The sequence below is a fragment of the Miscanthus floridulus genome, chromosome 14 (genome assembly GCF_019320115.1).
Source record: "Miscanthus floridulus cultivar M001 chromosome 14, ASM1932011v1, whole genome shotgun sequence".
Lineage (NCBI taxonomy): Eukaryota > Viridiplantae > Streptophyta > Magnoliopsida > Poales > Poaceae > Miscanthus > Miscanthus floridulus.
The window spans coordinates 85899341-85925790 of record NC_089593.1 but is presented as its reverse complement, the minus strand read 5'-3'; the positions used below and the strand labels follow the sequence as shown (position 1 = coordinate 85925790).

General features: G+C 51.1%; 1 protein-coding gene and 1 pseudogene across 1 annotated transcript; both read left to right on the top strand.

The window, feature by feature from the left end:
• Window positions 1-512: 512 nt before the first annotated feature.
• LOC136505561 (DNA repair protein RAD51 homolog B-like) lies at window positions 513-5497 on the top strand. Its single transcript, XM_066500733.1, has 10 exons — window positions 513-902; window positions 1401-1682; window positions 2542-2686; window positions 2787-2897; window positions 3007-3098; window positions 3303-3397; window positions 3475-3588; window positions 4354-4483; window positions 4717-4838; window positions 4923-5497. Exons 1-10 carry the CDS (start codon window positions 885-887, stop codon window positions 5044-5046), a joined length of 1233 nt encoding a protein of 410 aa, XP_066356830.1. The 5' UTR covers window positions 513-884; the 3' UTR covers window positions 5047-5497.
• LOC136505560 (putative disease resistance protein RGA4) overlaps window positions 5075-26450 on the top strand; it is a 38392-nt pseudogene continuing 17016 nt past the window's right edge.

Here is a 26450-nt window from a genome sequence, read left to right as displayed (position 1 = left end):
GAGAGCCGAGCCATGGTTTTTAGATAAACCATTCATGCCTTCCTGGCTCAAGGAAGGAGATAAGGGTGATTCCCGGTTGAGGTCGGGATTCTTTGGGCGGTGGCCATGGGACGACAGCGGCTGCTGAGGGGTGCCGCTGGCAAGGCCGACGCTGCAATGGGTCGCGTTGATGCGGCGACCTGCCTCGGCTGCTGTCATGCGGATGGAATCGATTGCTTCTAAAATTGTTCGGCAGTTCAATTATGATTTTATCTTTATTTTTTTGAACTTTATGAATTTGTCCCTGTTATTTTGAAACGAACCATCTGTTTGCCTCTGGTTTGCACATCCATTACATGGGCCGGACTGAGTGAATTAAAGAAATCAAAATCCGAAAACACAAAGGCAAAAAGACCAAATTGACCATTATCTTATCTTCAGCTCATCCACTAGAGGCAAAACCACAAAACGCGTCGCGGCTCAACGGGGCCGGGGAGGAGGGGGGGGGGGGGGGGGGGGGGGGGTGGCGGATCTTGGTCATCGGTGAGGCGCCGGCGGTGCTTGGCTGCGGAGCGCGGCCTACACAGGGCAGCAGCGGTGCCCGGCCGTGGCGCTTGGCCCAGGCACGTGGTGCGGGGGCCCCTAGCGGCTGGGCTCACCCGTGACGCTTGGTGCGAGTGCTGTGTGGCTCGGTGCGCAAGACAGCAGCCGAGCGGGGGCGTCGGTGGCAGATCCAGCGGCGGAGTCTGGTGTCGGCAACGCGCGGGGCGCAGGGCGGCGTCGGCGTGCGGCACACATGACGGCGGCGGTGCGCGGGTTGCAGAGCTTCTGTGGTGTGCAAAGCATCGGCAGCACACGGGGCGGCGGCAGGAGTGGTCGTCGACACCCCATCGCAGCGGTGCGACATGCTTGTCAGAGAGAATGTATGGCTCCCGGAGATCGACGTGCTGCTCTCCTTGCTTCTTCTCCAATACCAAATCTGATTTAAAATATTTGCAAATTGTGCCAAATTTATTTGGCCAAATCTAACCTTTTTTCGTTAAAATACAATATAAATGTCTTATTAAATCAGGGGTAAAATTATAAAATAGTATTAGCAACTAGGGACAAAATTATATGGGCATATTTGTCTATTTGTATAAAATTTAACACCGTCAGTGAAGAATGATAGGGCAAAATGGTGCTTCATTTTAAAAACATAGGGGTAATTCACAGAGTTAAAAAACATAGATGTAAAACTACAGTGTCAAAACATGGGTAACAATGCAAGAGCCCCTAAATTTTCGTATTGCCCCTGCAAGGTTTAATCACACATTTACAGTCATGGAAGCAAACAGTTTCATTTCTTTTGCAGTGTACACCAATCTTGATGCATGAAAATGTTTTTACGGTCAGGATAGATCTGATAGCCGCACTTACAGGCGGAAAATCCACTCATCCGATCCGAACTGGCGGAACTGACATGTGCAAGCCACCTTCATTTTCGGTCCAGTCTTGCTGAAGAAGGAAGCGGGGGCAAGCCTAGTATAAATTTTTGCCGCCTCGAAGGTCCCTTTGGAAGTTTGATCAAGCCCAAAAGCAGCCAGCGCACCGCCCCTTCGTCCCCGCCCGTCGCTGCGAGTGGGCCCATGTCGTCGACTGCTACGGCGCACCAGAAGGCGGCGGCGCCTGAGCACGGGCCCTTCCCCATCGAACAGCTACAGGTCCGGCCCCTCCGCGCTCCAATCTCTCTCTCTCATCCCCCCCCCCCCCCCCCCCCCCCCCCCCACCCCACCCCGCGACACACACCCCCCGCTCGCAGCTCGTGGCCCGATCCTTCCAAGAACCGCTCCAATTCGAGGGCTTGATCGACGATTTGGTGCGTTCGGAGCGGGTGCGGCGTGGTGGTTTATCCCAATTTGGTCGAATATCGTACGGGAGTTCTGGGGGGGCCTCCCAGTCCCCGTTTTCTTCGTTTATTTTCTCCTCGCGAACTCCAAAAATGTTTAGCGATGAAACTTCTTTAATTAGTTTTGTTAACTGACTCAGAGTCTATTTGTAGTGTATCGATCATGAGCATCTCTGCTGGTTTAATTGTGGAGCATAATGTACCATTGAGGGCCTGTTTGGAATGCGGGATTTTTTCCCCATTCCTGCGTTTTTCCTGTGAAATTGAACTGATTCCTGTGAAATTCCTGTGTGATTCCTGTGAAATTCCTGCGTTCCAAACAGGCCCTGAGCAATGGTCAGTTCTTTGAGATCTGAAGGATATTATTTTGCCTTGTAGAATTGAATGCAGAAATTAGGTACACGTGCTACATTATTGAACTGTTATGGTCAAATAGACTTACCATTGCAGTGCACAAATGCAAAAGATATCCATAGTTTATTTAAAATATGCTTTCTTTGGTTCAGCAACGTCCACTACCTTCCTTTGCAGAATTCGTTCAGGCTTCCGTGAACTGTTGACTAGGATGTAATGTGTTATCTCAGTGGGAATTGGGGGATTTTTCTTGTTAGGAAAAAAAAAGACAGGTGTTGACCTGAACCATCACTTGAATTCCTGTAAAATTTGCTGTGTAGGCATCTGGAATAGCTGCACTTGATGTGAAAAAACTCAAAGATGCTGGTCTCTGCACAGTGGAATCTGTAGCATACTCTCCGAGGAAAGACCTTTTGCAAATTAAAGGGATTAGTGAAGCCAAAGTCGACAAGATAATTGAAGCAGGCAAGTAATTATTTGCTTCTTTTTAGAGCATACTACCACATTTCTATTTGTATGAAAATAAATTTGCGCGTGAATCATTAAGTTCATAAACATCTGGCAGCTTCCAAATTGGTTCCACTCGGATTTACTAGTGCTAGCCGACTTCATGCTCAGAGGCTTGAGATCATCCAGCTTACAACTGGATCCAGAGAGCTTGATCAAATTTTAGACGGTAATGTATTGGTGCCTATTGTTGACCTTTAACTTCCTTAATTAATGTCATAATTGTGGTATAGGAATAATAGCAAAACAGTGTAACTTGTGTTTTCAATCTTTAACAGGTGGAATAGAAACAGGATCTATAACAGAGATCTATGGTGAATTTCGCTCCGGGAAGACTCAGTTGTGCCACACTCTCTGTGTCACATGTCAGGTATTGGACTGAAAGACTAATTCTAAGATATGATACCACATTGCCACAAACAGTACCAGTATGATTTCTAGAATGACATACTTAAATAATCTATTTCTTTGCATGTTGGAACTGTTTACATATTTCCAGCTGTTTGGCAAATGGAAATATCCAGTTCTGATGTGATTGTTTTTGAGCTTACAAATGTGGTGGTGATTTATGCAGCTCCCATTGGACCAAGGTGGTGGTGAAGGAAAGGCTTTGTATATTGATGCAGAGGGTACATTCAGGCCTCAAAGACTTCTCCAGATAGCAGATAGGTGATACGGCACTACAAATTATTACTTAGTTACTACTATTATTCTTGAATTGTCAAACAAGATTCTTTTGCATTCAGGTTTGGCTTGAATGGTGCTGATGTACTAGAGAATGTGGCTTATGCCAGAGCATATAACACTGATCATCAATCAAGACTTTTGCTAGAAGCAGCTTCCATGATGGTAGAGACCAGGTGAGCTCATTCATTTGTTGTAGTTAGCTTCTATCTGAACTAGTGAGTTATAGGATCTATCAGTTAGAAAAGGAGAAAATTGCTAAAAACATAGTACCTGAAATTAAGGAAGTATGTAACTCCACTTACCTCCTAGTATCACTTGGTGTTTGGAAGGTGCTGTAATAATAAAGTAGGAACAAATGTTCAGTAAGTGGCTATCAACAATTAAAGAAATTTCAGTTATGATCCCCATGGGCAAAGGCAAAGGATACTAAGCTGTGATCCCCAAACTGCATTACATTCAGAAGCATATTGGAGTCTGGCCGTCGATGATATGTTCATGTACATGCATCATTTGTGCTTTGCTGATAAATTTTAATAGAGTATCAGATGCTCTTTTTCTTACTAAAGCCTTGTAGCCTTTCGTGATTAGGATATGACATAGGCACATTAATGTTGCATTAGAGAAGACCTATGTGCTATTCAAACTGATCTCTTACAGAACAGATTTGTTACAATTGCTTTAGATAGGAGGATCCTAGTCATGTAGCCCAATGTGAAAGCATTTTTGTATGATAATGTTGACGTAGCAAGTAACAAGGCATGTATCAGGGTTTCTACATCTTGTCATAAAGACACTTTGATCCTGAATTGCTAATGCCTTTGTTATCTCACAATCTAGAAAATTCGAACTCCATTTTCTTTTGCCAAGCATATGCTCATAATCTTGGTTGATCATGTTTCCCATGCCAATTTTTTTGAAGCGGAGCTCTATGTCTGCAGGTTTGCTCTTATGGTTGTGGATAGTGCTACAGCCCTATACAGAACTGATTTCTCTGGTAGAGGGGAGCTATCAGCAAGGCAGATGCATCTGGCCAAGTTTCTTAGGAGCCTTCAGAAGTTAGCAGATGAGGTAATCAGCTTGTCCTTTGATCACTCATGAATTATGAAATGTTAGATATATTGCAACACATACGTTTGGTCGTCGTGCAAACATTATTGCTATCAAATTACCGGACAACTATTGATTCTGCTGCAAGTTGTTTGATTAGTTAACCAAGTGTAGCAACAACACATTGAGTCTCATGCCTATTTGGTGCACATAGTATTTTTATTGTTTTTGGTCCTTTTTTTGGCTGTCTCTAGTTTGGAGTGGCAGTGGTAATAACGAACCAAGTAGTGGCTCAAGTGGATGGTGCTGCAATGTTTGCTGGGCCACAGATCAAGCCCATTGGAGGAAACATCATGGCTCATGCTTCCACAACTAGGTGAGCTACACCAAGTAACATAACATCTCCATTTTATTTTTGTTCAGTTACTCATTGTCTCAAGTGTGTCGCGTTTCGTATCAGGCTCTTTCTTCGCAAGGGAAGAGGGGAGGAGCGGATCTGTAAAGTAGTCAGCTCTCCCTGTCTTGCTGAAGCTGAAGCAAGGTTTCAAATATCATCTGAGGGTGTCACTGATGTCAAGGATTGAAAGCATCTCTGCATTTGCAGCCCATAGCATAACTTGCCCACTCGAATGAATCTCTGGTCTGCTGGATTCATGTTGGTCCCTTGTACAATCAAAATGCCAGTACAGGCTTCCAGAATGGGAATGCAAATCCGTTGGACTGGCATTGTCATCCTGTTGTCTCAGGTACCATCCAAAGTTGTCCTTAGTGCATATCCTTAGTGTGTCCAAATGATATATGTACAGACAACCAGCCACAATTTAGCAACTCATCATGCTGCATGCATCCATGTTCTCTTTCAATGTACTTGCCTTGATGCCAATTAGTTGATTTTGTTTTGTTGTACTGCTCTGAACCAGAGATCACAAACCATTGAATACCAACATTTGGCTTGTTCGGTTCTTAACTTATGTAAATTAAGTTTTCAGGATACATAGAAGTATATGGTCATTTTAAGGTACTGTTTAACAGTCCGCAATTAGCAAAAGTATTATCTCCTTGCATAGAGCTGTTGGCATTGATCATCAGAGTCCCAGTTCTATGGAGTAATTCTGTAATTCAACAGTTATCATCCTACCATGCATTACCATTCGTGCTACATTTATCTGAACTCTGCAGCTACAATGTAAAACTACAATGGTGAAAAATAGAGTAAAACAGTCCCTCGGGGACCGGCTTCCACACCAGGGCTCGGCCCGAGAAAACAGCATGTTGTTCATGGGCCGGACCAAGAGTCTAAAAACACGACGGGCCAGAAGGACAGTCCGGTCGCCGACCGGAAAGTCTGCCCGAAAGAACAAAACGCCCGCTCGTCAACTTCTCCGGCCCACCTCTCCGACCGGAGCACTCGCTTCGGACGCCAGCCGCCTCCGGACGGTCTCTCCGATCGGAAAGGCTTGGCCCAAAACGCTGCCTCCTACTTCGACCCCGCGACTCCGACCGGGGACCCTTAGGAAGCCTACTTGCCGCTCTTCTCCGACTGGCGCGGCCGGGATCGACTGGGGCCATCCAACCGGGGACGTTTGCTCGGAAGGGACCAGGGGCTAATGGAGAAGGCAGGGCACAAAGTCAAAACACCATACCGAGACCATACCCTGTACGCCTGCGGGAACAATGCTCCACAACCGCCCTGACACAAACAGTATTGTAGGCGCCGACATTTGTGTCTACAGTATTGTAGGCGCCATTGGCTCCCATACGGCAACAAACCCCCCAACATGCCTCTGGGCATCGGTAGTACTGTGGGCGCCAGGGTTCACCATACCTGGTGCACATGGTAGGGCTCCTCACATACCAACAGTATTTTTGCAGGTACCAGCATCCACCCTTCCTGAAGAAGCCAACACAACCTTCCATGTGCACCTGACATTCTACAGTGACATCAACAGTATTGTGGACACCTACCATCATCGCTACTCTCGTCGGCGTGGGCAACAAGGCTTAGGAACATCCCTACTCTCTCCCTCTCACCTGTAAAGCCATCCCCTTTATCTATAAAAGGGGATGCGCTTCCTCCAACAAAGGAGGTCGACTTCTTCAAGTTCAGACTCACTAGATCGATAGCTCACAACCCCTCAAGCGCACGCTTGGACTTCTCTAGCTCGTAGCGGAGTTCCGGTCGCCCTCGGCCCTTCCGGTCGGACCCGACCGGGCCTCTTGAACACCCCTCCTTTCTCCTTCTCATTTGTATCCCCACTACAGACTTCGAGCACCTAGGCTCAGGAATAAAGTTATCGACTGACCCAAACTGGACGTAGGGCACGTTGCCTGAACCAGTATAAATCCTGTGTCATTGAGTGCTAGGCCACCTCCGATCACAACGTACAACAAAACTACAAATATTTACTAGTTGGTCACTTTCTGTACCGACAGTTGGCGCCGTCCGTGGGGAAGACGCTGTACGTTCAACACTTGTTTGGTAATCGGATGGCCCATTTCTTCACCACCCCTGCCGTGACGGGCTCGGGCGATACGATTCGCTTCGGCTCGTTGGAGTTTCCCGCACTCTCGCCCGCCGGGATGCGGGTTCCACCCGTCTTCGAGCCATCCCAGGCCTTCCGCTTTGAAGCCTGGACTTCGTCGCCGACCGGATCGGCGTACTCCACCTCCGCGAGGAGACTCGCGACCTGGCACCCGTCGGAGAGACGTCCTCCATCGACCTCGACGCGACGGCGAGCATCTGCGCTTCATTCCGAGCAAAACTCTCTGCTCAAACCCCACTGTAAGAAATACGCGTACCTCTATTCGCCCTTTATTTACTAATCTCCCACCGATCACCCGGAGGGACTGCACCGCCCACACCACAAACACCGTACGGTCGATTCCCCTACGACCTTGCGTCCTCCTCGAGGGTGCCTACACTCGGGGCTCCGAAGGGCGCTGGCACATCCCCACTCAGTCCGAATTCGTAGGAATGGCAGGCTTCGCTCCTGTCGTTTCCCACGAACTCCCGGATAACGAGGGCGAGAGCGATGGTTCCAGCATCGGTGATTGTGGCACCCCTCCACCATCCGTCCCGGGAATGCGCCATGGCAGACGGTCTAGGGCAACCACCGGTGGTTGCGGAGTCTGCGCAAACTCATGCCCCTCCGAACCCGCGTGCGGAGGCCCTCGCGGCTGCGCAAGCGCACGCCAAGGAATTACGACAACGGCGGCAGAGCCAGCCGCCGTCTGCGCCGGCACAGTCGGTGCGGCACGTTGCGCCCCATGCGCATGGCCTGGCGGGTGGCGCTCGAGGTCGCGCTCGTCAGGTACAGCATGACATCGTGAACGAGGGGAACAATGTCCCACAATTCGCCCAGGCCGGGCAGAATATCGCTGCTGTAGCAATGCTTCTGCGCGGTGTCCCCGAGCCCGTCGACCCCCAGGAGCGGGCAGTCTACCGAAACCTCCGGATTCTAGTAGAGGCCGCCGCCGTCCAACAGGTGGAAAGCTCCGCATCGCAACTCCGACCTGCACCCTCTCTCCCCACCGGGGGAACGGGGACGCGCTAGCCGGATCGCTCCATTCGCTCGCTGCTGTAGCCGTCAGGCTTGGCTCGGGGTGCAGTAGTCGCGCCTCGGTTCGACCGGTTGCCCGCTCCACATCGACCGCCGATACACGAGTGGCCCGATCCACACCAGGACGCTCGTAGCGTCATCAGCAACTAGCATCGGGTCCGGCATGATAACGATGTCCGCCGTACGGCAGCAGGCGACACGGATCCTGGCCAAACCATCGAGGGAAGCGGTGAAACGCGCCCTAGGTACGGTCGTCGGCTAGACGATCGGAGCCCCAGCCCTGAGGGCCCGGGGCCATGGGCCTTCAGCCGGCGCATCCATAGAGCACCGTTCCCACAGCGTTTCCGACCCCCCTCCAACATCACCAAATACACTGGGGAGACAAACCCAGGCATTTGGCTCGAAGACTTCTGGCTCACCTATCGAGCCAGAGGAGTGGATGATGACTATTTCATCATCCAATATCTTCCCATTTGTGTGGGGGAACATGTTCGGGCATGGCTCGAATTCCTTCCACGTGACAGCATCCACGACTGGGCAGACCTCAAGAGGGTCTTCGTCAGGAATTTTCAGGGGACGTACGTCCGCCTAGGAAACTCCTAGGACCTCAAGAGCTGCCAGTAAGAGCCCAGTGAGTCCCTGCGGGATTACATCCGCAGGTTTTCTCAACGATGCAACTCCCTCCCTGATGTCGTCGACGCAGACATCATCAGCGCATTCCTCTCCGGGACAAACTGCGAGTCCCTGATCCACAAGCTTGGCTACCTAAAACCCCACACCACCCACGATCTGCTCGACGTCGCCACCAACCATGCCTTTGGCGAGGAGGCGATCGGAGCGGTCTTCAGCGGAGGTCGGGACAAAAGCAAGCCCAAGCGCGCGGATCTAGACGAAGGCCCCTCCTCTCAGAGGGGCAAGAAGAACAAGAAGGATTGGCGCCGAATGGACAACACCGCATTGGTCGCCGCGGCTGATCGCACACCCAGGCAGCCCCAACAGGGACTGCCTGACCACTTCAACAAACTCATGGATGGTCCGTGCCCCAATCATGCCTACCCCGTCAAACACCTCTACAAGGAGTGCGAGCTCCTCAAACGTTTCCTCCGACAGGTCGGCGGGCCAAAGGAGGGAGACGGCAAGGAGCCGGCAGCCAAGAGGGGAGGCGCGGCAGGCAAGGACGGAGACGGTTTCCTCGAACCTGAGGAGTGCATCATGATCTTCGGCGGGTCCGATGCCATCTGGTCCAAACGCCAGCATAAGGTGCGCTACAGGGAGGCGTGCGCCACCGAGACAGCCGTCCCCTCCTTCCCCAGCTGGTCAGAGTCCCCGATCACCTTTGATCAGAGGGACCATCCCTCCTACGTTGCAAGACCGGGACGCTACCCGCTCGTCGTCGACCCCATCATCCGCAAGAAGCGCCTCACCAAGGTGCTGATGGACGGGGGGAGCGGCCTCAACATCCTGTATGTCGACACCCCATGCGCATCCCCCGATCAGAGCTCCGCCTGGCGGGCTCCCCCTTCCACGGGGTAATCCCAGGAGCACAGGCATACCCGCTCGGATAGATCGATCTGCTCAGTCACGTTCGGCACTCGGGCCAACTTCCGCTCAGAGGTCCTCACCTTCGAAGTGGTGGACTTTCCGGGGTCCTACCACGCCATCTTGGGGCGGCCATGCTACGCAAGGTTCATGGCAATCCCCAACTACACCTACCTCAAGCTGAAGATGCCAGGACCAAATGGCGTCATCACCGTGAGTAGCGCCTTCTCGCACGCCTTCACGTGCGACCGTGAGCACTACGAGCTCGCCACCACGGTCGTCAACTCATCCGAGCTCCTGCAGCTCAGGGAGTCGTCAACCCCTGCAGTCTCGAACTACAACAAATCAACCTCCTCGACGGCCTTCCGCCCGCTCAAGGAAACCAAGGCCGGTGGGTATCGACCCCACCGACCCAACCAAAACGGTGTGAATCGGGACCCAGCTCCCGGCCAAATAGGAATGCGAGCTCGTTGACTTCCTGTGCGACAATCGCGATGTCTTCGCATGGCAGCCCTCTGACATGCTGGGGATACCACGGGGGGTCGCCGAGCACGCACTATGCCTTATCCCGGGCTCAAAGCCCTCCAAGCAACGCCTAGTCGTTTCGACGACTGAGAGGCGCAGGGCCATAGGCGAAGAGATCGCCAAGCTCCTGGCAGCCGGATTCATCAGGGAGGTTTTCCACTCCGACTGGCTCGCCAATCCCGTCCTTGTCAGAAAAAAGACCGGGAAGTGGAGAATGTGCGTCGATTACACCGGACTTAATAAAGCGTGTCCGAAGGATCACTTTCCTTTACCACGCATAGACCAGATAATTGACTCCACCTCGGGTTGCGAGATCCTCTCCTTTCTAGATGCCTACTCAGGCTATCACCAGATCGCGATGAAAGATTCCGATCAGCTCGCGACCTTGTTTATCACCCCGTATGGTTCGTACTGCTACGTGACCATGCCTTTCGGTCTGAAGAACGCTAGCGCCACCTACTAAAGGTGCATGCAGCAATGCTTCGCCGACCAAATCGACCTGCCTGATAAGCCTGATCAGGCTGAACGACCGAAACCAACAATCGCCGTCTATGTTGATGACATAGTGGTCAAAACGGCTCGAGCTTGCGACCTGATCGCAAACTTGGCCGCAACGTTCGCGAACCTCCGAAGGTTCAACATCAAGCTAAATCCCGAAAAATGTGTTTTCGGGGTTCCAAAGGGAAAGCTGCTTGGATACATCGTATCCAAGCGTGGCATCGAGGCCAACCCCGAAAAGATTGCAGCCATCTCCAACATGGGCCCCATACGCAACGTAAAAGGCGTACAAAGGCTCACCGGCTGCCTGGCGGCCCTTAGTCGCTTCATCTCCCGGCTCGGCGAACGGGGGATGCCACTCTATAAGCTCCTCAAAAAGGCGGACGCCTTCATCTGGACTGAGGAAGCCCAGTAGGCTCTCAAAAGCCTCAAAACATTCCTGACGTCGGCTCCGATCCTCGTCGCTCCCGAACGGGGAGAACCCCTCCTCCTTTACGTCGTGGCAAGTAACCATGTGGTGAGTGCCGCCCTGGTCGTCGAAAGGGAGGAATCGGGACACCCGCTCAAGGTACAACGACCCGTATACTTTGTCGGAGAAGTACTTACCGACCCCAAGGTCCGGTACCCCCAGGTGCAGAAACTCCCATACGCCGTACTAATGGCCACTAGGAAGCTCCTACATTACTTCACCGACCACGAAGTCACAGTCGTCACTTCATACCCACTCGGAGACATCATCTGCAACCGCGACGCCGCAGGGACGAATCTCTAAGTGGGCCCTTGAACTCATGGGCCATGACATCAGGTATAACCCCCGCACCGCTATTAAATCTCAGGCCCTCATGGATTTTATCGCTGAATGGACGGAGGTCCAGCTACCTGTCCCGGACGTCTCCCACGAGTACTGGACAATGAACTTCGACGGGTCCATAATGGCGCCCGATTCAGGGTCTGGAGTGGTTCTGATCTCCCCGGATGGGAGTAGGTTCCGCTATGCCATCCACCTCCACTTTTCTGCTTCAAACAACACCGCAGAATACGAGGCCCTTATCAACGGACTACGCATCGCCATCGAGCTCGATGCTACGCGACCCTACGTCCGTGGCGACTCAGAACTGGTCGTTGATTAGGTCATGAAGGAGTCCTCCTGCAGAAGTCCCCTCATGACAGCATACTGCCAAGAGGTGCGCAAGCTCGAGGACAAATTTCAGGGGATCGAACTGCATCACGTCCCTCGAAGGGATAACGATGCCGCCAATTTCTCGCAAAACTAGCCGCCAGGCGGGATCCATCCCCGAGCGGGGTCTTCATCAACAACGTCCACGAGCCGTCCGCTCGCATCCTAGAAGGACCAACCCAGACACACCCCGATGGCCAGCCGGCGCTCGGGGGCTCCGATCCCAGTACCTCTATAACAACGTCACCCGCGGACGTCACCATATTGGCACTCGATCAAACCGACTAGCGAGTACCACTACTCGCCTACCTCCTTGAGGAGGTTCTCCCACCTGAAAGAACTGAAGCCTGATGAATCGCTCGACGCGCCAAGACCTTTATCGTGCTCGGTGATGAACTCTACAAACGGAGTCTGTCAGGAGTGCTCATGAAGTGCGTCCTCGCCAGCCGGGGGAAGCAGATCCTCCTCGAGGTCTATGCCGGGATCTGCGGGCATCATGTGGCCCCAAGGTCTCTGGTCGGAAAAACCTTTCGCCAAAGTTTTTACTGGCCCACCGCGCTACGAGATGCAGAAGAAGTCATCCGCAGATGCGAAGGATGCCAGTTCTACGCTCGGCAAACCCATTTACCGGCGCAAGAGCTCCAAACCATCCCAATCACCTGGCCATTTGCGGCCTGGGGCCTCGACATGGTAGGGCCCCTCAAGAAAGGCCCAGGTGGTTTCACTCACCTACTCGTAGCAGTCGACAAGTTTACCAAATGGATAGAGGCCAAGCCCATCACCAATCTCCGCTCGGAAGAGGCGGTCAAATTCTTCCTCGACATCATCTACCGATTTGACGTTCCTAACTGTATTATCACTGACCACGGGACTAACTTCACTGGGAAGAAGTTCCTAGACTTCAGCAATGGATACGGCATCAGCATCGACTAGGCTTTGGTTGGACAGCCACGAACTAACGGTCATGTCGAACGCGCCAATGGCATGGTCCTCCAAGGACTCAAGTCACGCATCTTCGACCGACTCAACAAACACGCCGGGCGATGGGTTGCAGAGGTCCCAGCGATCCTCTAGAGCCTAAGAACAACCCCAAACCAATCCACGAGATTCACACCTTTCTTCCTGGCTTACGGAGCAGAAGCCGTGTTGCCCTCCGACCTCGACCACGGCGCACCAAGAGAAAAAGCTTTCGACTGCGACCGAGCCACGGAGGCTCAACAAGACGCAGTCGACCTACTCGAAGAGGCCCGTGAGACAATCGTCATCTGCTCTGCTCGCTATCAACAAACCCTCCGCAGGTACCACGAAAGGAAGATTAGAGGAAGGATACTCGAAGTCGGCGATCTCGTGCTCCGAAGGACCCAATCGACGAAGGAAAAACACAAGCTCTCTCCACCCTGGGAAGGACCCTATACGGTAACCGAAGTAATCCGACCGGGCACCTACCGACTGGAGGACAACAACGGCAATGTTCTCAACAACACTTGGAACATTGAACAGCTACGTCGTTTTTTCCCTTAAATTTGGTCTAAACACTTTCGCTTAAAACACATGCTCCTATAAGAGCGCCCCCGCCCGAACGCTTTCAACCCGGGTCGCTCAGGGGCTCCATAAGTGTACAAATATTGAGTATTACCTCTCTTTCTCTTTACTATCACATGGTATACAACTTTCTCCCCGAATAGAAACACATTCCATTCCTTTGATTACCCTACGTAACCCTGTTCTTACCCCCAAACCGAACGCACCCCGCCTTTCCCTACGGATACGAGCAACTGAGCCTCGCGGGCCATGCCCCGGGCTCCCAAGATCGCACCTTACGGGACAAACGGGCAGGTACGAGAAAGATAGGATAAAAACAAAGGTTATGCTAGGGCAAAAACAAGGAAACAGATATGGTGGTTTCGTCACAGGGGCAGTGTGATTGTATTCATTGATACAAAGAAACTATTTACACGGGGACTTACCCACAAAACCTAACTATTACATTTTCTACTGCTACAAGTACTACTGCGGCCACTCGACGACTTCGCCTGAAACGCCAGAAATCGCTCGGTTCCGCCCCTTCAAAACTTCGGCAAAACACAACAGGTACCTCAAGGGCGTCGCACCTATAGATGCTCAACAGAAGAACATGGAGCTCCTGACCTTCTCATGCAGTCGAGGCAGCTCCTGGGTGTGAGGTATGGTCGCCATGGCTGGAAGAAATCTCATCAAACTTTATGAACTAGCCGACTTGAGCAGCTGTAGGCACGGAACCCTCCACCGGCACAATCGTGAGTAACCTCCTCTCTGACGAGGCCTGCCCAGTAAAGATCCACTAGAGAGTCTACACACGGCTCCATCCCGAAGAAGGCCTCGCAGATCAGATCCAGCATCACCTCCAGTCCGACATCACGCTTTGGGTTCACAAAAGGATCTGTGAGTCCTCCCCCTCGCTCACTCTCTCTCTCACTTAGGAACCGCCGCGGCATACAAGCACTCTCGGTGAGAAGGAAGAAGAAAGAGAGACAATAGTTGGAGAACAGGCAAAGGACTGTGACGGAGAGCCCTCTCCATCCCCCTATTTAAAGAAAAAAGGTAAACGATCAGAGCACAAAACTCTCCACCTACCCCCATTCAATACGAATGGGAAACGATGGGACGCGCACTGACCGACGAAGCAACACCGGGTCAGACGGAACGCCACCTGGCAAGACAAAGCGTGGCCGGGGTATGCCCCACCACTATCGCATGGCCAGGCATGAAAACCGAAGCATCACCATGAGCAGGCAGCTCCTCGCTTCCCTAGTCCAGGCCTGGGGAGACCAAAAATAAAATCTCCACCCGGAGAGACCATCGGACCTCCCTGGGTCGATCGAATCACCCAGGACAGACACCAAGCGACAGGTAAGGAGCAAAGGGACGCCTCATGCAGGCCATGTCGACTCCGTCTCGAACGACGAGCACGGGTCCCGGTCGGACATTTCCGACTGAAGCTCTCCGAGCCCCGTCACTCCAGTCGTCAAGGTAAACACTATCAAAACCCCCTCTATTTCCTTATAAATCATTCATACATCCATACACGCATTCATCTCATACGCCCACACCTCCCAGACGATTCGGGCCCTGAACCGCCCAGGGGCTCGGGAACTAAGCATCGCACGTGCAGCAAAATACACCAGAACGCTCCGTGTTGCGTCACGAAGCGGCGGTTGCCTCATTCAACATGATCAACCAACAGAGCCAGGGGAGAAAATCGTAGATGAGCACCGTGCGGCCCTAGCCCGGTCCGGCAGACCGGGTCATCTCAACCTTCTTGTTCGATCCTGATCCTCTCGCCAGGCCCACAGAATCTCTATCGAAGGGGAGGCCGTTAGGCCACCCAGGTTGGTCTCCAGAATGACCCAGACATCTGTCGGGTTGCAGGTAAAGGAGTAGTGGAATGTCACAAGAGGGCTATGCCGACCCCGTTACGAACGACGGACCTAGATTCCACTCGATCACACCCGTTAGCGAGCTCACTGAGCTAGTCTTTGAACCCGAGCGATCGGGACAGGCTACGAAACTCAGACCCTCCGGTTGTGAGGAACCGGATGGGGTAACGCACAATACTCACATCGACCCCACGAAGGCCCAATAGGGCTCAGGGCTCAAGAAAAACGCCAAGGACAGCGACCTCGAACTCGCCAGATCAACGACTACGACTCGCCCGGTCCCAAGGCGCGCACTGACGCCAGGATCCGCGAGCACCGCCTCGTCCAATCTTTAACTAAACTAACAACGTCTTTGTAATGGCTTCACATCCGGCTACGGCTCTTGGGACCGCGACCCCGAACTCACGTCGACAGGATTGGCGACATCTGGCTACGGCTCTTGGGACCGTGACTCCTAAACTCGCGTCGACAGGATCGGCGACATCCGGCTACGACTCTTGGGACTGTGACTCCTAAACTCGCGTCGACATGATCTATGACATCCAGCTACGGCTCCTGGGACCACAACTCCTAAACTCACGTAACGGCTTCACTTAGGATCCACGAGCTCCGGCTCGTCCGATTCCTAAAACTAACTAAACTAACTCTCTCGATCCACGGCGCGCACCGACGCCTGGGTCCATTCGCAACTCCGCCTCGCCCGATCCCGAGGCGCACATCGACGCCAAAGATCAGTGAGCTCTGGCACAACCGGATGAAGCTATCTCCACCCACGACGCGCATCGACGCCAGGGTCCGTTCACGACTCCGACTCACCCGATCCCACGGCGCGCATCGACACCTAAGATCAGCGAGTTCTGCTTTTTTACCCAATCCCCGCACCTCAACGCCTCGGCTGCGCAACGACACCGTGGTTAAACAAAGTTTCGTCTCAAACTAAAAAACACGCACGCCCGCTGAAACAACACCCCCAGACGGTTCTACCCGAACCACCCGGGGGCTACACTCGCGAGTGCGCTCGTGCGCACCCGCCGACACGATGCAAAAAACCTCTCCCACTGACAACACAGAAACCCCCCCAGCCGGTTCTACCCAAACCGCTCGGGGGCTCAGGGGGCAACACCCGCGGGTGCACTCGCGCGCACCCGCCGGTAAGACAAAAATCCCCCGGACGATTCTGCTCAAATCGCCCGGGGGCTCGGGGGCTCCTGTCGGGTTCATAAACCCGGGGTCTCTCGAGGACCGGCTTCCACGCCAGGGCTTGGCCTGAGAAAACATCATGTTGTTCATGGGCCGGACCAAGAGTCTAAAAACACGACGGGCCAGAAGGACAGTCTGGTCACCGACCGAAAAGTCTGCCCGAAAGAACAAAACGCCCGCTCGTCAACTTCTCTGGCCCACCATACCAGGACCATACCCTGTACGCCTGCGAAGAAGGCAAGGCACAAAGTCAAAACACCATACCGGGACCATACCCTGTACGCCTGCGGGAACAATGCTCCACAACCGCCCTGACACAAACAGTATTGTAGGCGCCGACATTTGTGTCTATAGTATTGTAGGCGCCATTGGCTCCCATACGACAACAAACCCCCCAACATGCCTCTGGGCATCAGTAGTACTATGGGCGCCAGGGTTCACCATACCTGGTGCACATGGTAGGGCCTGTCACATACCAACAATATTTTTGCAGGTACTAGCATCCACCCTTTCTGAAGAAGCCAACACAACCTTCCATGTACACCTGACATTCTACAGTGACATCAACAGTATTGTGGACGCCTACCATCATCGCTACTCTCGTCAGCGTGGGCAACAAGGCTTAGGAACATCCCTACTCTCTCCCTCTCACCTGTAAAGCCATCCCCTTTATCTATAAAAGGGGACGCGCTCCCTCCAATAAAGGAGGTCGACTTCTTCAAGTTCAGACTCACTAGATCGATAACTCACAACCCCTCAAGCGCACGCTTGGACTTCTAGCTCGTAGCGGAGTTCCAGTCGCCCTCGGCCCTTCCAGTCGGACCCGACCGAGCCTCTTGAACACCCCTCCTTTCTTCTTCTCGTTTGTAACCCCACAACAGACTTCGAGCATCTGGGCTCAAGAATAAAGTCATCGACCGACCCAAACTGGACGTAGGGCACGTTGCCTGAACCAGTATAAATCCTGTGTCATTGAGTGCTAGGCCACCTCCGATCACAACGTACAGCAAAACTACAAATATTTACTAGTTGGTCACTTTTTGTACCGACAGGAACCGTTACGCTCCCCTGCTTCGCCCCCGCCCCCGCCCCCGCACGCCGCTCCTCAGCCCAGATCCACCGCCGCCGGCCGCGACCCCCAGTCGTCGTGCGCTACAGCGCGTTTCCCACCCCATGGCCGTCCTCCTCATCCCACTTGAAAGGATCAAGATGCCCAAGAGGGGGGTTGAATTGGGCTAATTCTAAATTTTCTTACAATAATCAAATCCTACGGTTAGCCCAATTAACCCCTTGTGCCTAGAAAAGTGTTTCTATTAATCTAACGCACAACGGACTTGCAACCTATGTTCCAAACTTACTCTAGCATGGCAATTCTATGAATGTAAGAACAAGTATTGAATTGCTCAAAGTAAATGCTCAAAGTAATTTCTCAAAGTAAATAGAGAGAGAGAGAGGAATGCGGCGATGTTTTGCCGAGGTATCGGAGAGTCGCCACTCCCCACTAGTCCTCGTTGGAGCACCCGCGCAAGGGTGTAGCTCCCCCTTGATCCATGCAAGGATCAAGTGCTCTCTACGGGTTGATTCTTTGACACTCCGTCGTGGTGAATCACCCAAAACCGCTCACAACTTGAGTTGGGTCACCCACAAGCTCCGCCGGGTGATCACCAAGCTCCCAATCACCACCAAGCCGTCTAGGTGATGGCGATCACCAAGAGTAACAAGTATGAACTCTCACTTGACCACGCGAAGCCTAATGAGAACGGTGGATGCACACTTTGCTACTCTTGATTCACTAATGAGGCTACTCTCTTGGATTCTCAAATCTCAATCACCTCACTAGGACCTTGCTCTTCTTGGCACTCATAAACATGTTTCTCAGCTGTTGGAATGAGCAAAAGTGACTCCACACACGAGTGGAGCTTCTATTTATAAGGCAGCCTGAAAAACGAACCGTTATGAGCTTCTGCGGGGTGACCGGATGCTCCGGTCATGTTGACCGGACGCTCCGGTCAGTTCAACCCGCATTCTAGTGTTTAAGTGTTGACCGGACGCTAGCAGGGTCCGATCACCACTGACCGAACACGTCCGATCGCATTAAACCCTCACTGGATGCTTACTGTACTCGACCGGACGCTGAACCCTCAGGGTCCGGTCAGTACTGACCGGACGCGTCCGGTCACAGAATTCCTTCTCTGGAACCTTACTGGAGTCGACCGGACGCTGCCTCTCAGCGTCCGGTCACTTGACCTCTCCAGCGTCCGGTCGCACCGAACGCAATCACCTTGGTCAAATGAACTGACCGGACCCTACGGCCAGCGTCCGGTCGCACCGGAGCCAGCGTCCGGTCAGCATTTGACCCTCCATTCACTTCCAACTCTCGATCATATGTGAATGAAGTTTGATCCATTGGATCTTAGGCAAATGTAGGAGCTACCTAGTGCTAGTTTTAACAAGTGTGCACCACACCTAACTCACTAGACTCACCTAGGTCAAGCTACTTGTCCATACCCCCCTTAATAGTATGGCTAAAGGAAAAACAAAGTCCTAAACTACTCTAAGAGTCTCTCCAACTCCAATCGACACTTAGAACTAGTTATCCTTAACCTTGTCGTCCATCCTTTGGAAACCAAAACGATTTCCATCATAGGGGTATGACCACCTCGTTTGCCCAATCGATCTCCATTACCATGACCTAACTTAATTGCCTCTGCAAAACACACGTTAGTCATAGTAATCTTGTATTGTCATTCATCACCGAAATCCAACTAGGGGCCTAGATGCTTTCAATCTCCTCCTTTTTGGTGATTGATGACAATACCACCTCGAGTATGTCAAAAGAGTGAGGTTTTTGACGAGTTTGGTTCATATAAGCTTTTATCAATAAGAACAAAAGAGTTAGGCAAGCTTATATGACCCAAGCCAACACAATGTACTCAAAGGATATGAAATAAGCATGAGTACAAGTAACAAAGCTCATTTGCATAGGAGTATAAACGCGGAAGCAAAGGCAAATGAGCATAACACAAGTGATATGACATATAAAGGAACTCAAAATAGAGAGCACACATGTCATATATCACAATCATGTAGATATCACTATCACATAGATATAATAGTATGCATGAAAGTAAACACACGAATGCATAAAGTAATAGTGTATCACACAAATAAGACTCCAAATGTATATAATAGACTAATAGCTAATTAGGCTCCCCCTAAACGTCGCTCCCCCTAAGTCTACATAATAGAATCCTCTCCCCCTTTGGCGTCAAACACCAAAACCTAAGGGTTGGTCGGCGGGGCTGCAGCGGACGAGCCGGGCGCTGAGGTACGAGGGGCAAGCTGGAACTAGGCACCATCATCATCTGACCCTGAGCTCTATACTGACTGACCCTCTATGGCTGGAAGCATCGCTGAAGTGGTCTGGGTCTGAGCTGGGGCAGGTGCTGCCTATGATGCTGCTAGGACATCTGTAGTGGGATCTGATGATGCGACAGACGAAGGAAGCCTCTGTGTCATCACGGCGACTGGTGCTGCTGTAGAAGGACTAGGGGCATACATATGCGGCGGTGTAGGCATCCCTGTCAACTCGCTGAAAGAAACTCCAAGACTCCTGGAGACTGACATGTCAGGCACAAACAACGAAGGTGATTGGTCCAGTGTGAAGCCCGTCTGAAGTGGAGTGAACTGCGGGGCTACCACGGGTGAAGCTAACCACTGGGACACCTGTACTGTGGGTGAGGCAAATGGAGCTGAAGGCTGTCCCTGACTCTGAAGCCCACTGGGCTATACTGCTGGAGTCGTCGTAGTGGTGGCAGACTGAACAATCTAGGGCGAAGGCTGTGGCTGTGGAGCCCCAAGTGCTATTACTACATGCTGCATAAATCCCATAAGCTGCTGCTGCATGAGTAACTGCTGGTGATGCATCTGCTGCTGCTGCTACTGGAGGACCTGCTGCTGTCGCTGGAACTCGTCTTGACGAGCCTGAGACTGTGCAAAGTTGGCAGCGGTCTCCTAAGCCTGTCGTGCCTGATCCTGCTGCATCCGCTCAAGAATAGCAATCAACGCGGGGTCCATCTGCGGTGCAGGAGGAGCTGAGCTAGAACTGCCGGCCTCTGCATCGTGTCTGCGTGGAGGCATCTGAGGAATAGGCCGCTAGTCATCATCCGAACTATCACTAGACTCGGTCACCTCCTGTTGTGCCTCAAGCTCCTCCTCCTCAGTAGCGGCTATGCCTCTGATAATCTTGTCCTGCTGAGCTGCGGACTTTGGTATATCTGGACGACGGCGAGGCTGAGCTGGTGCCTGTGGTGTGCTATGCCTGATCCTCTGTGCCATGTTATAAGCTGGAAACTCAGTGATGGCACCTCTGTACTCTACAACCATCTCAGGGGTCCTAACTTGCACAGCCTTGAGCATAAGAAATGTGATCTAGTGTGCATAAGGAAGCTGCCTGCGACCCTTGAAGCCCTCAGCTATAGTATCCTCCATCTCTGATAGAAGGAGGTCCCAAATGTCGAACACGGTCTGCTGCATCAGGGCGTTGAGGAGCCAAAGCTGGAGGCGAGTCAAGCCCTCTCTGTATCCCAACCTAGGAAGTAGTGTCCTCCTGATGATAGCCTCTAGCACATGAGCTGTAGGAGTAAGGTCACTGGGGTTCCTCCTCGACCCTTCACCAAAGGGCTCCTTGAAGCAATGGCGCACAAGATCTGTAGGGGGCACCAAACCACCATGTGGACGCCTAGGAGGCTCCTGCTATCCATAGCATACCTCATGTAACCTGATGGGTTGCTCCTGTAGCCTTAGTATCTCCCTAGCCCTAAAACTCATCACCTTGTAGTCTCTGCCTCTGAATGCAAAGTGTATGAAGTTATGCTACGGGTCAACGTAGAGCGAAGCATAGAACTGCCAAACCTAAGATGATACATACAATCCTATTCGGCCAATCAGATCTGTCAGCCCCAGCAAATATGATAAGTAGGGGCGGATATGCTCTTCGGTTGCTGCCACAATAGACTCTATACTGCATACCCGCTGAGATCTGAACACTGCCCCACTGTTGAGATAAGCATTGTAGAAATCCTCCTACAATGGCGTGTAAAAACCCTCTACTGCTCTCTCATCCCTCCTCGGAGGAAACCACACCTCAAACTCTACAAACCTCAGCTGCCGAACCTGCTTGGCCGTGGCGGCCCTCAAGTCAAGATGTACCACTAGAGGCGGACCCTGTGGTCTAGGCGGTGGACGCGATCCCCTACGCGGAGTAGCTGGCCTCGGTGGGACTGGTACACTGGTATGACCAGAGCAGCGTAGCTGTGGCTAGGGTGCCTGCTCGGTCTCCTCGGCCTCCTCGGCCTGCTGGCCCTCCTGAGTTGGCTAAGGCTCTGCTGGTGGGGGCTGCTGCTATGGCTCCTGCTGGTACTCCCCCTAAGGCTGAGGCTCCTCAATAGCCAGACGACATCCTGCCATCATGATAGTCCCAGGTGGACCACCATGACGACGCTCAGCCTCCTCAACTGCTGCCCTCTGTGCTGGTGTAAGCTGCTGATCTATAATGACAACACCACTGTGAGCACCTCCTCTCTCGGCACGCTCTGCGGCCTCAGCGACTGCTGCTGCTCTCGTTGTCTCTGCGTCGAGGTACTTGCGCTTCTTAGATGTAACATGCTTCGTCGCCTTGCCTTTAGGTCCTACAGGCTGGCGAGGCAGGGGCCTCCGATCATCATCTCCTAGACCACCACCAACGTTCTTGGTGCAAGCCATCTGATCTGACAAGAGAAACTGCTGCTGACAAGATCGACTGTCTACTGACACTTTCGAGGCTTGGCCTCGATCCGTACTCGCGAGCTTGGCTCTGAGTTGACTGTCAACTGCACCTGTCACCTCAACGGCACCAACTCGCTGCATGATGGAATAGATGGATATACAAGTAAATACGATATATCTAAAAGATGCGAAACCCTATTAGAGCAAGCAATGTAGGTATGAAATAGAAACGACTGGCTTGCTACCTGACGAACCGACGATCCGAGAAGAGAAGAGACGTCACGCGGGGAACTTCAGAACTAGCTAGGGTTAGGGTGGAGCGGTGAATTGATGGCCCTGGTTGCAATTTAGGTCAAAGCATTGAAAACGATCTAGATCAAACGAAGAGGATGCTAGGGCATGGCCTTACCGATGCTGTGAAAGCTTTGCAGTGACTCGGCGGCAAGGGAGCACGGCAGGCGTGCGAGAAGTGGACGACGGTGGAGCTCTGCGCGGTGGCTCGGTGGCGCTCGGTGCTCGGGAACGACGCGGCGCTAGGGCTGGCATGACACGGGGAGGCGCTGATGACGCGGGAGCAGACGGCGGCGCGCGCAGGCGGCTGGAGACGGCGTGGACGCACGGGCATGGCGGTGCGAGGTGCTCGGCGCGGGCAGTGCAGTGCGAGCGGCGCGTGGAGCTGAACGGCGGCTAGGGCACGGGATTAGGCGGTGGCGGAATAGGTCAGCAAGGTACGGCTGATTAGATTAAATAGATCCCCTGACGCGACAAGAAAGGAAACGGATAAGGAGTCCTAAAGCCGCACGAGATCTACTGACCGGACACTCCGGTGGTAGCGACCGGACGCGTCTGGTGGTCCATGACCGAACGCAGGCAGGGTCCGGTCAGTTGCCTTCAACACCATGTAGATTGATCGGACGCTGGATCCATTCTGACCGGACGCTCAAACGCAGAGTCCGGTCACTCCTTCAGCTTCTGTTCACCTCCTGAACTGACCGGACGCTGGACAATAGAGTCTGGTGCAGCGTCCGGTCACCCTTTTCTAGCAAATCTTCAAAGTTCCTCCGCGCTGCCTGTTCCCAATCAAGTCCCAACTCAAATAAGATCCAAATAAACACCAATTGGGACTGATGTGAGTGACCTCTCTCAAACCCTCATATTTTTCAAAATATTTTGCCTTAGGCTATAATTCTTTTTAAGAAAATAGGCAATAAGAGGGCAAATGGAACAAAACGACAAAACAACATTCATGCATATGCAATACTTGTAAGTAAATCTAGTTGCTTGTCAAGTTTGATCCAAGGTTAAGCTTGTTCACACGCTTTTCGGCGGTTATCTTAACCATGTTAGACAAGCCCTATATGCATTACCAAAAATTAAACATGTTGTATATTACAATGAATGCAAGGGACAACACAAGCTCAATTTTTAGTGAAGTTACTAAAATCAAGTACATTGAGCTCATTCCGCAACCTACAAAATGTAGCCTCATCTAGTGGTTTAGTGAAGATATCCGCTAATTGATCTTCGGTTCTTACACCTTCTAGTGATATATCATTTTTAGCAACATGATCTCTTAGAAAGTGATGGCGGATATCTATGTGCTTGGTGCGAGAGTGTTGAACCGGATTATTTGTAAGTTTTACCGCACTTTCATTGTCGCACAAAAGAGGTACCTTTTCTAGAACTACACCATAGTCTAGCAAAGTTTGTTTCATGTATAATATTTGTGCACAACAAGCACCCGCGGCAATGTATTCCGCTTCGGGGGTGGACAAAGCCACACTATTTTGTTTCTTGGAGGACCAAGACACAAGTGATCTACCAAGCAAATGGCACGCTCCGGATGTGCTCTTTCTATCAACTTTGCAACCGGCATAATCCGAATCGGAATAGCCAACTAATTCAAATATAGCTCCTTTGGGAAACCAAAGGCCAATGCTTGGTGTGTGCTTAAGATACCTAAGGATTCTTTTTACGGCAATTAAATGTGTTTCCTTAGGATTAGCTTGAAATCTAGCACACATACACACACTAAACATGATGTCGGGCCTAGATGCGGTTGAATATAACAAGCTACCAATCATAGAACGGTAGAGAGTTTGATCAACCGGGTTACCTCCCTCATCTAGGTCGAGATGTCCATTGGTAGGCATTGGTGTCTTGATTGGCTTACATTCATCCATCTTGAATCTTTTGAGAAGATCTTTTGTGTATTTCTCTTGAGAGATGAAGATGCCTTCTTTTATTTGCTTGACTTGAAAACCAAGGAAGAATGTAAGCTCACCAATCATGGACATCTCGAACTCCTTCGACATCAATTCACCAAATTCTTTGCATGAGTCTTCATTTGATGATCCAAAGATGATATCATTAACATATACTTGACAAATGAAAATATGCCCATCAAGCTTCTTGGTGAATAGTGTGGTGTCGACCTTCCTAATGGTGAAGCCCTTCTCAACGAGGAAGTCCCAATGGCACTCATACCAAGCTCTTGGGGCTTGCTTAAGCCCATATAGTGCCTTGGACAACCTATAAACATGATTAGGATATCTAGGGTCTTCAAACCCGGGAGGTTGATCAACATAGACTAGTTCATTAAAAAAGTCATTTAAAAATGCACTTTTCACATCCATTTGATATAGTTTCATTTCATGATGTGATGCATATGCAAGTAGGATACGGATGGCTTCTAATCTTGCAACCGGTGCAAAGGTTTCTCCAAAATCCAAACCTTCAACTTGGGAGAACCCCTTTGCAACTAGTCTTGCCTTGTTCCTCACAACAACACCTTGATCATCTTGCTTGTTGCGGAACATCCACTTTGTTCCAATGACTCTTGCACCTTTTGGTCGCTCTTTAAGAGTCCAAACTTTATTGCGAGTGAAGTTATTCAACTCTTCATGCATGGCATTGATCCAATCCGGATCTTTAAGAGCTTCTTCTACCTTGATAGGCTCATAGCAAGAGACAAAAGAGTGATGAGCAATAAATGAAGCAAGTTTTTGAGATCGAGTCATTACACCCTTTGATGGACTCCCTATGATGAAATCTTGTGGATGATCTTGTAGGAGAGGTGTATTTCTTCTATTGACCACTTGAGGGGGAGGTTGTGGAGCATCAACATCTTGTGCTTGTACCACCATTTGCTCATGGGAGATATGAGTATCTTCATTTTCTACTCTCCCATCTTTTTCGCCATCTTGTGGCACACTTGATGAAGAAGGTTGATCAATGACTTGTACATCATCTTCATCATCTTTTGGCTTGATGTCTCCAACCGAAATGTTCTTCATAGCCTCCCTCAATGGTTCATCACCTACATCATTAAGATTCTCATGTGCTCCTTGGGAGCCGTTAGATTCATCAAATTCCACATCATATGTTTCTTCAACCAAGCCGGTGGCGTGATTAAATACTCTATATGCTTTGGACTTTAATGAGTAACCAACAAGAAAATCAATATCACAACGTCTTTGGAACTTCCCTAGGTGTTGCCGCTTCTTGTAGATGTAGCATTTGCAACCAAACACCCTAAAGAAGGAGACGTCCGGCTTCTTCCCATTGAGCAACTCATAAGGTGTCTTACCAAGGAACTTTTGAAGGAATAGGCGGTTTGATGCATAGCATGCGGTGTTGATTGCTTCCACTCATAGAGCTTCGGGGGTGTTGTACTCATCTAGCATTGTCCTTGCAAGAGTGATCAAAGTCCGGTTCTTCCTCTCAACTACACCATTTTGTTGAGGAGTATAAGTTGCGGAGACTTCATGCTTGATCCCAACTTCATCACAATAAGCTTCAATGTTTGTGTTGTCAAATTCTTTTCCATTGTCACTTCTTATCTTCTTGAGCTTCACTTCAAATTCATTTTGAGCTCTCTTGGCAAACTTCTTGAAGCAAGATGCAACTTCGGATTTGTCATGAAGAAAGAATACCCATGTGTACCTTGAATAGTCATCAACAATCACAAGACAATAGAGATTCCCTCCCAAACTCTTGTATGTTGTTGGTCCAAATAAATCCATGTGTAGGAGTTCTAGCACTCTTGTGGTTGACATGAAAGCTTTGGTTGGATGAGTATTTGCAACTTGCTTGCCGGCTTAACATGCACTACAAAGCTTGTCCTTTTCAAACTTCACATCCTTCAACCCTCTCACCAAATCATTCTTCATAAGCTTCTTGAGTGAACTCATACCAACATGAGCAAGTCTTCTATGCCATAGCCACCCAAGTGTTGTTTTGGTGAATAGGCAAGTCTTCAAATTTGCATCATCGGAGGTGAAGTCCACTAGATATAAGTTGTTGTA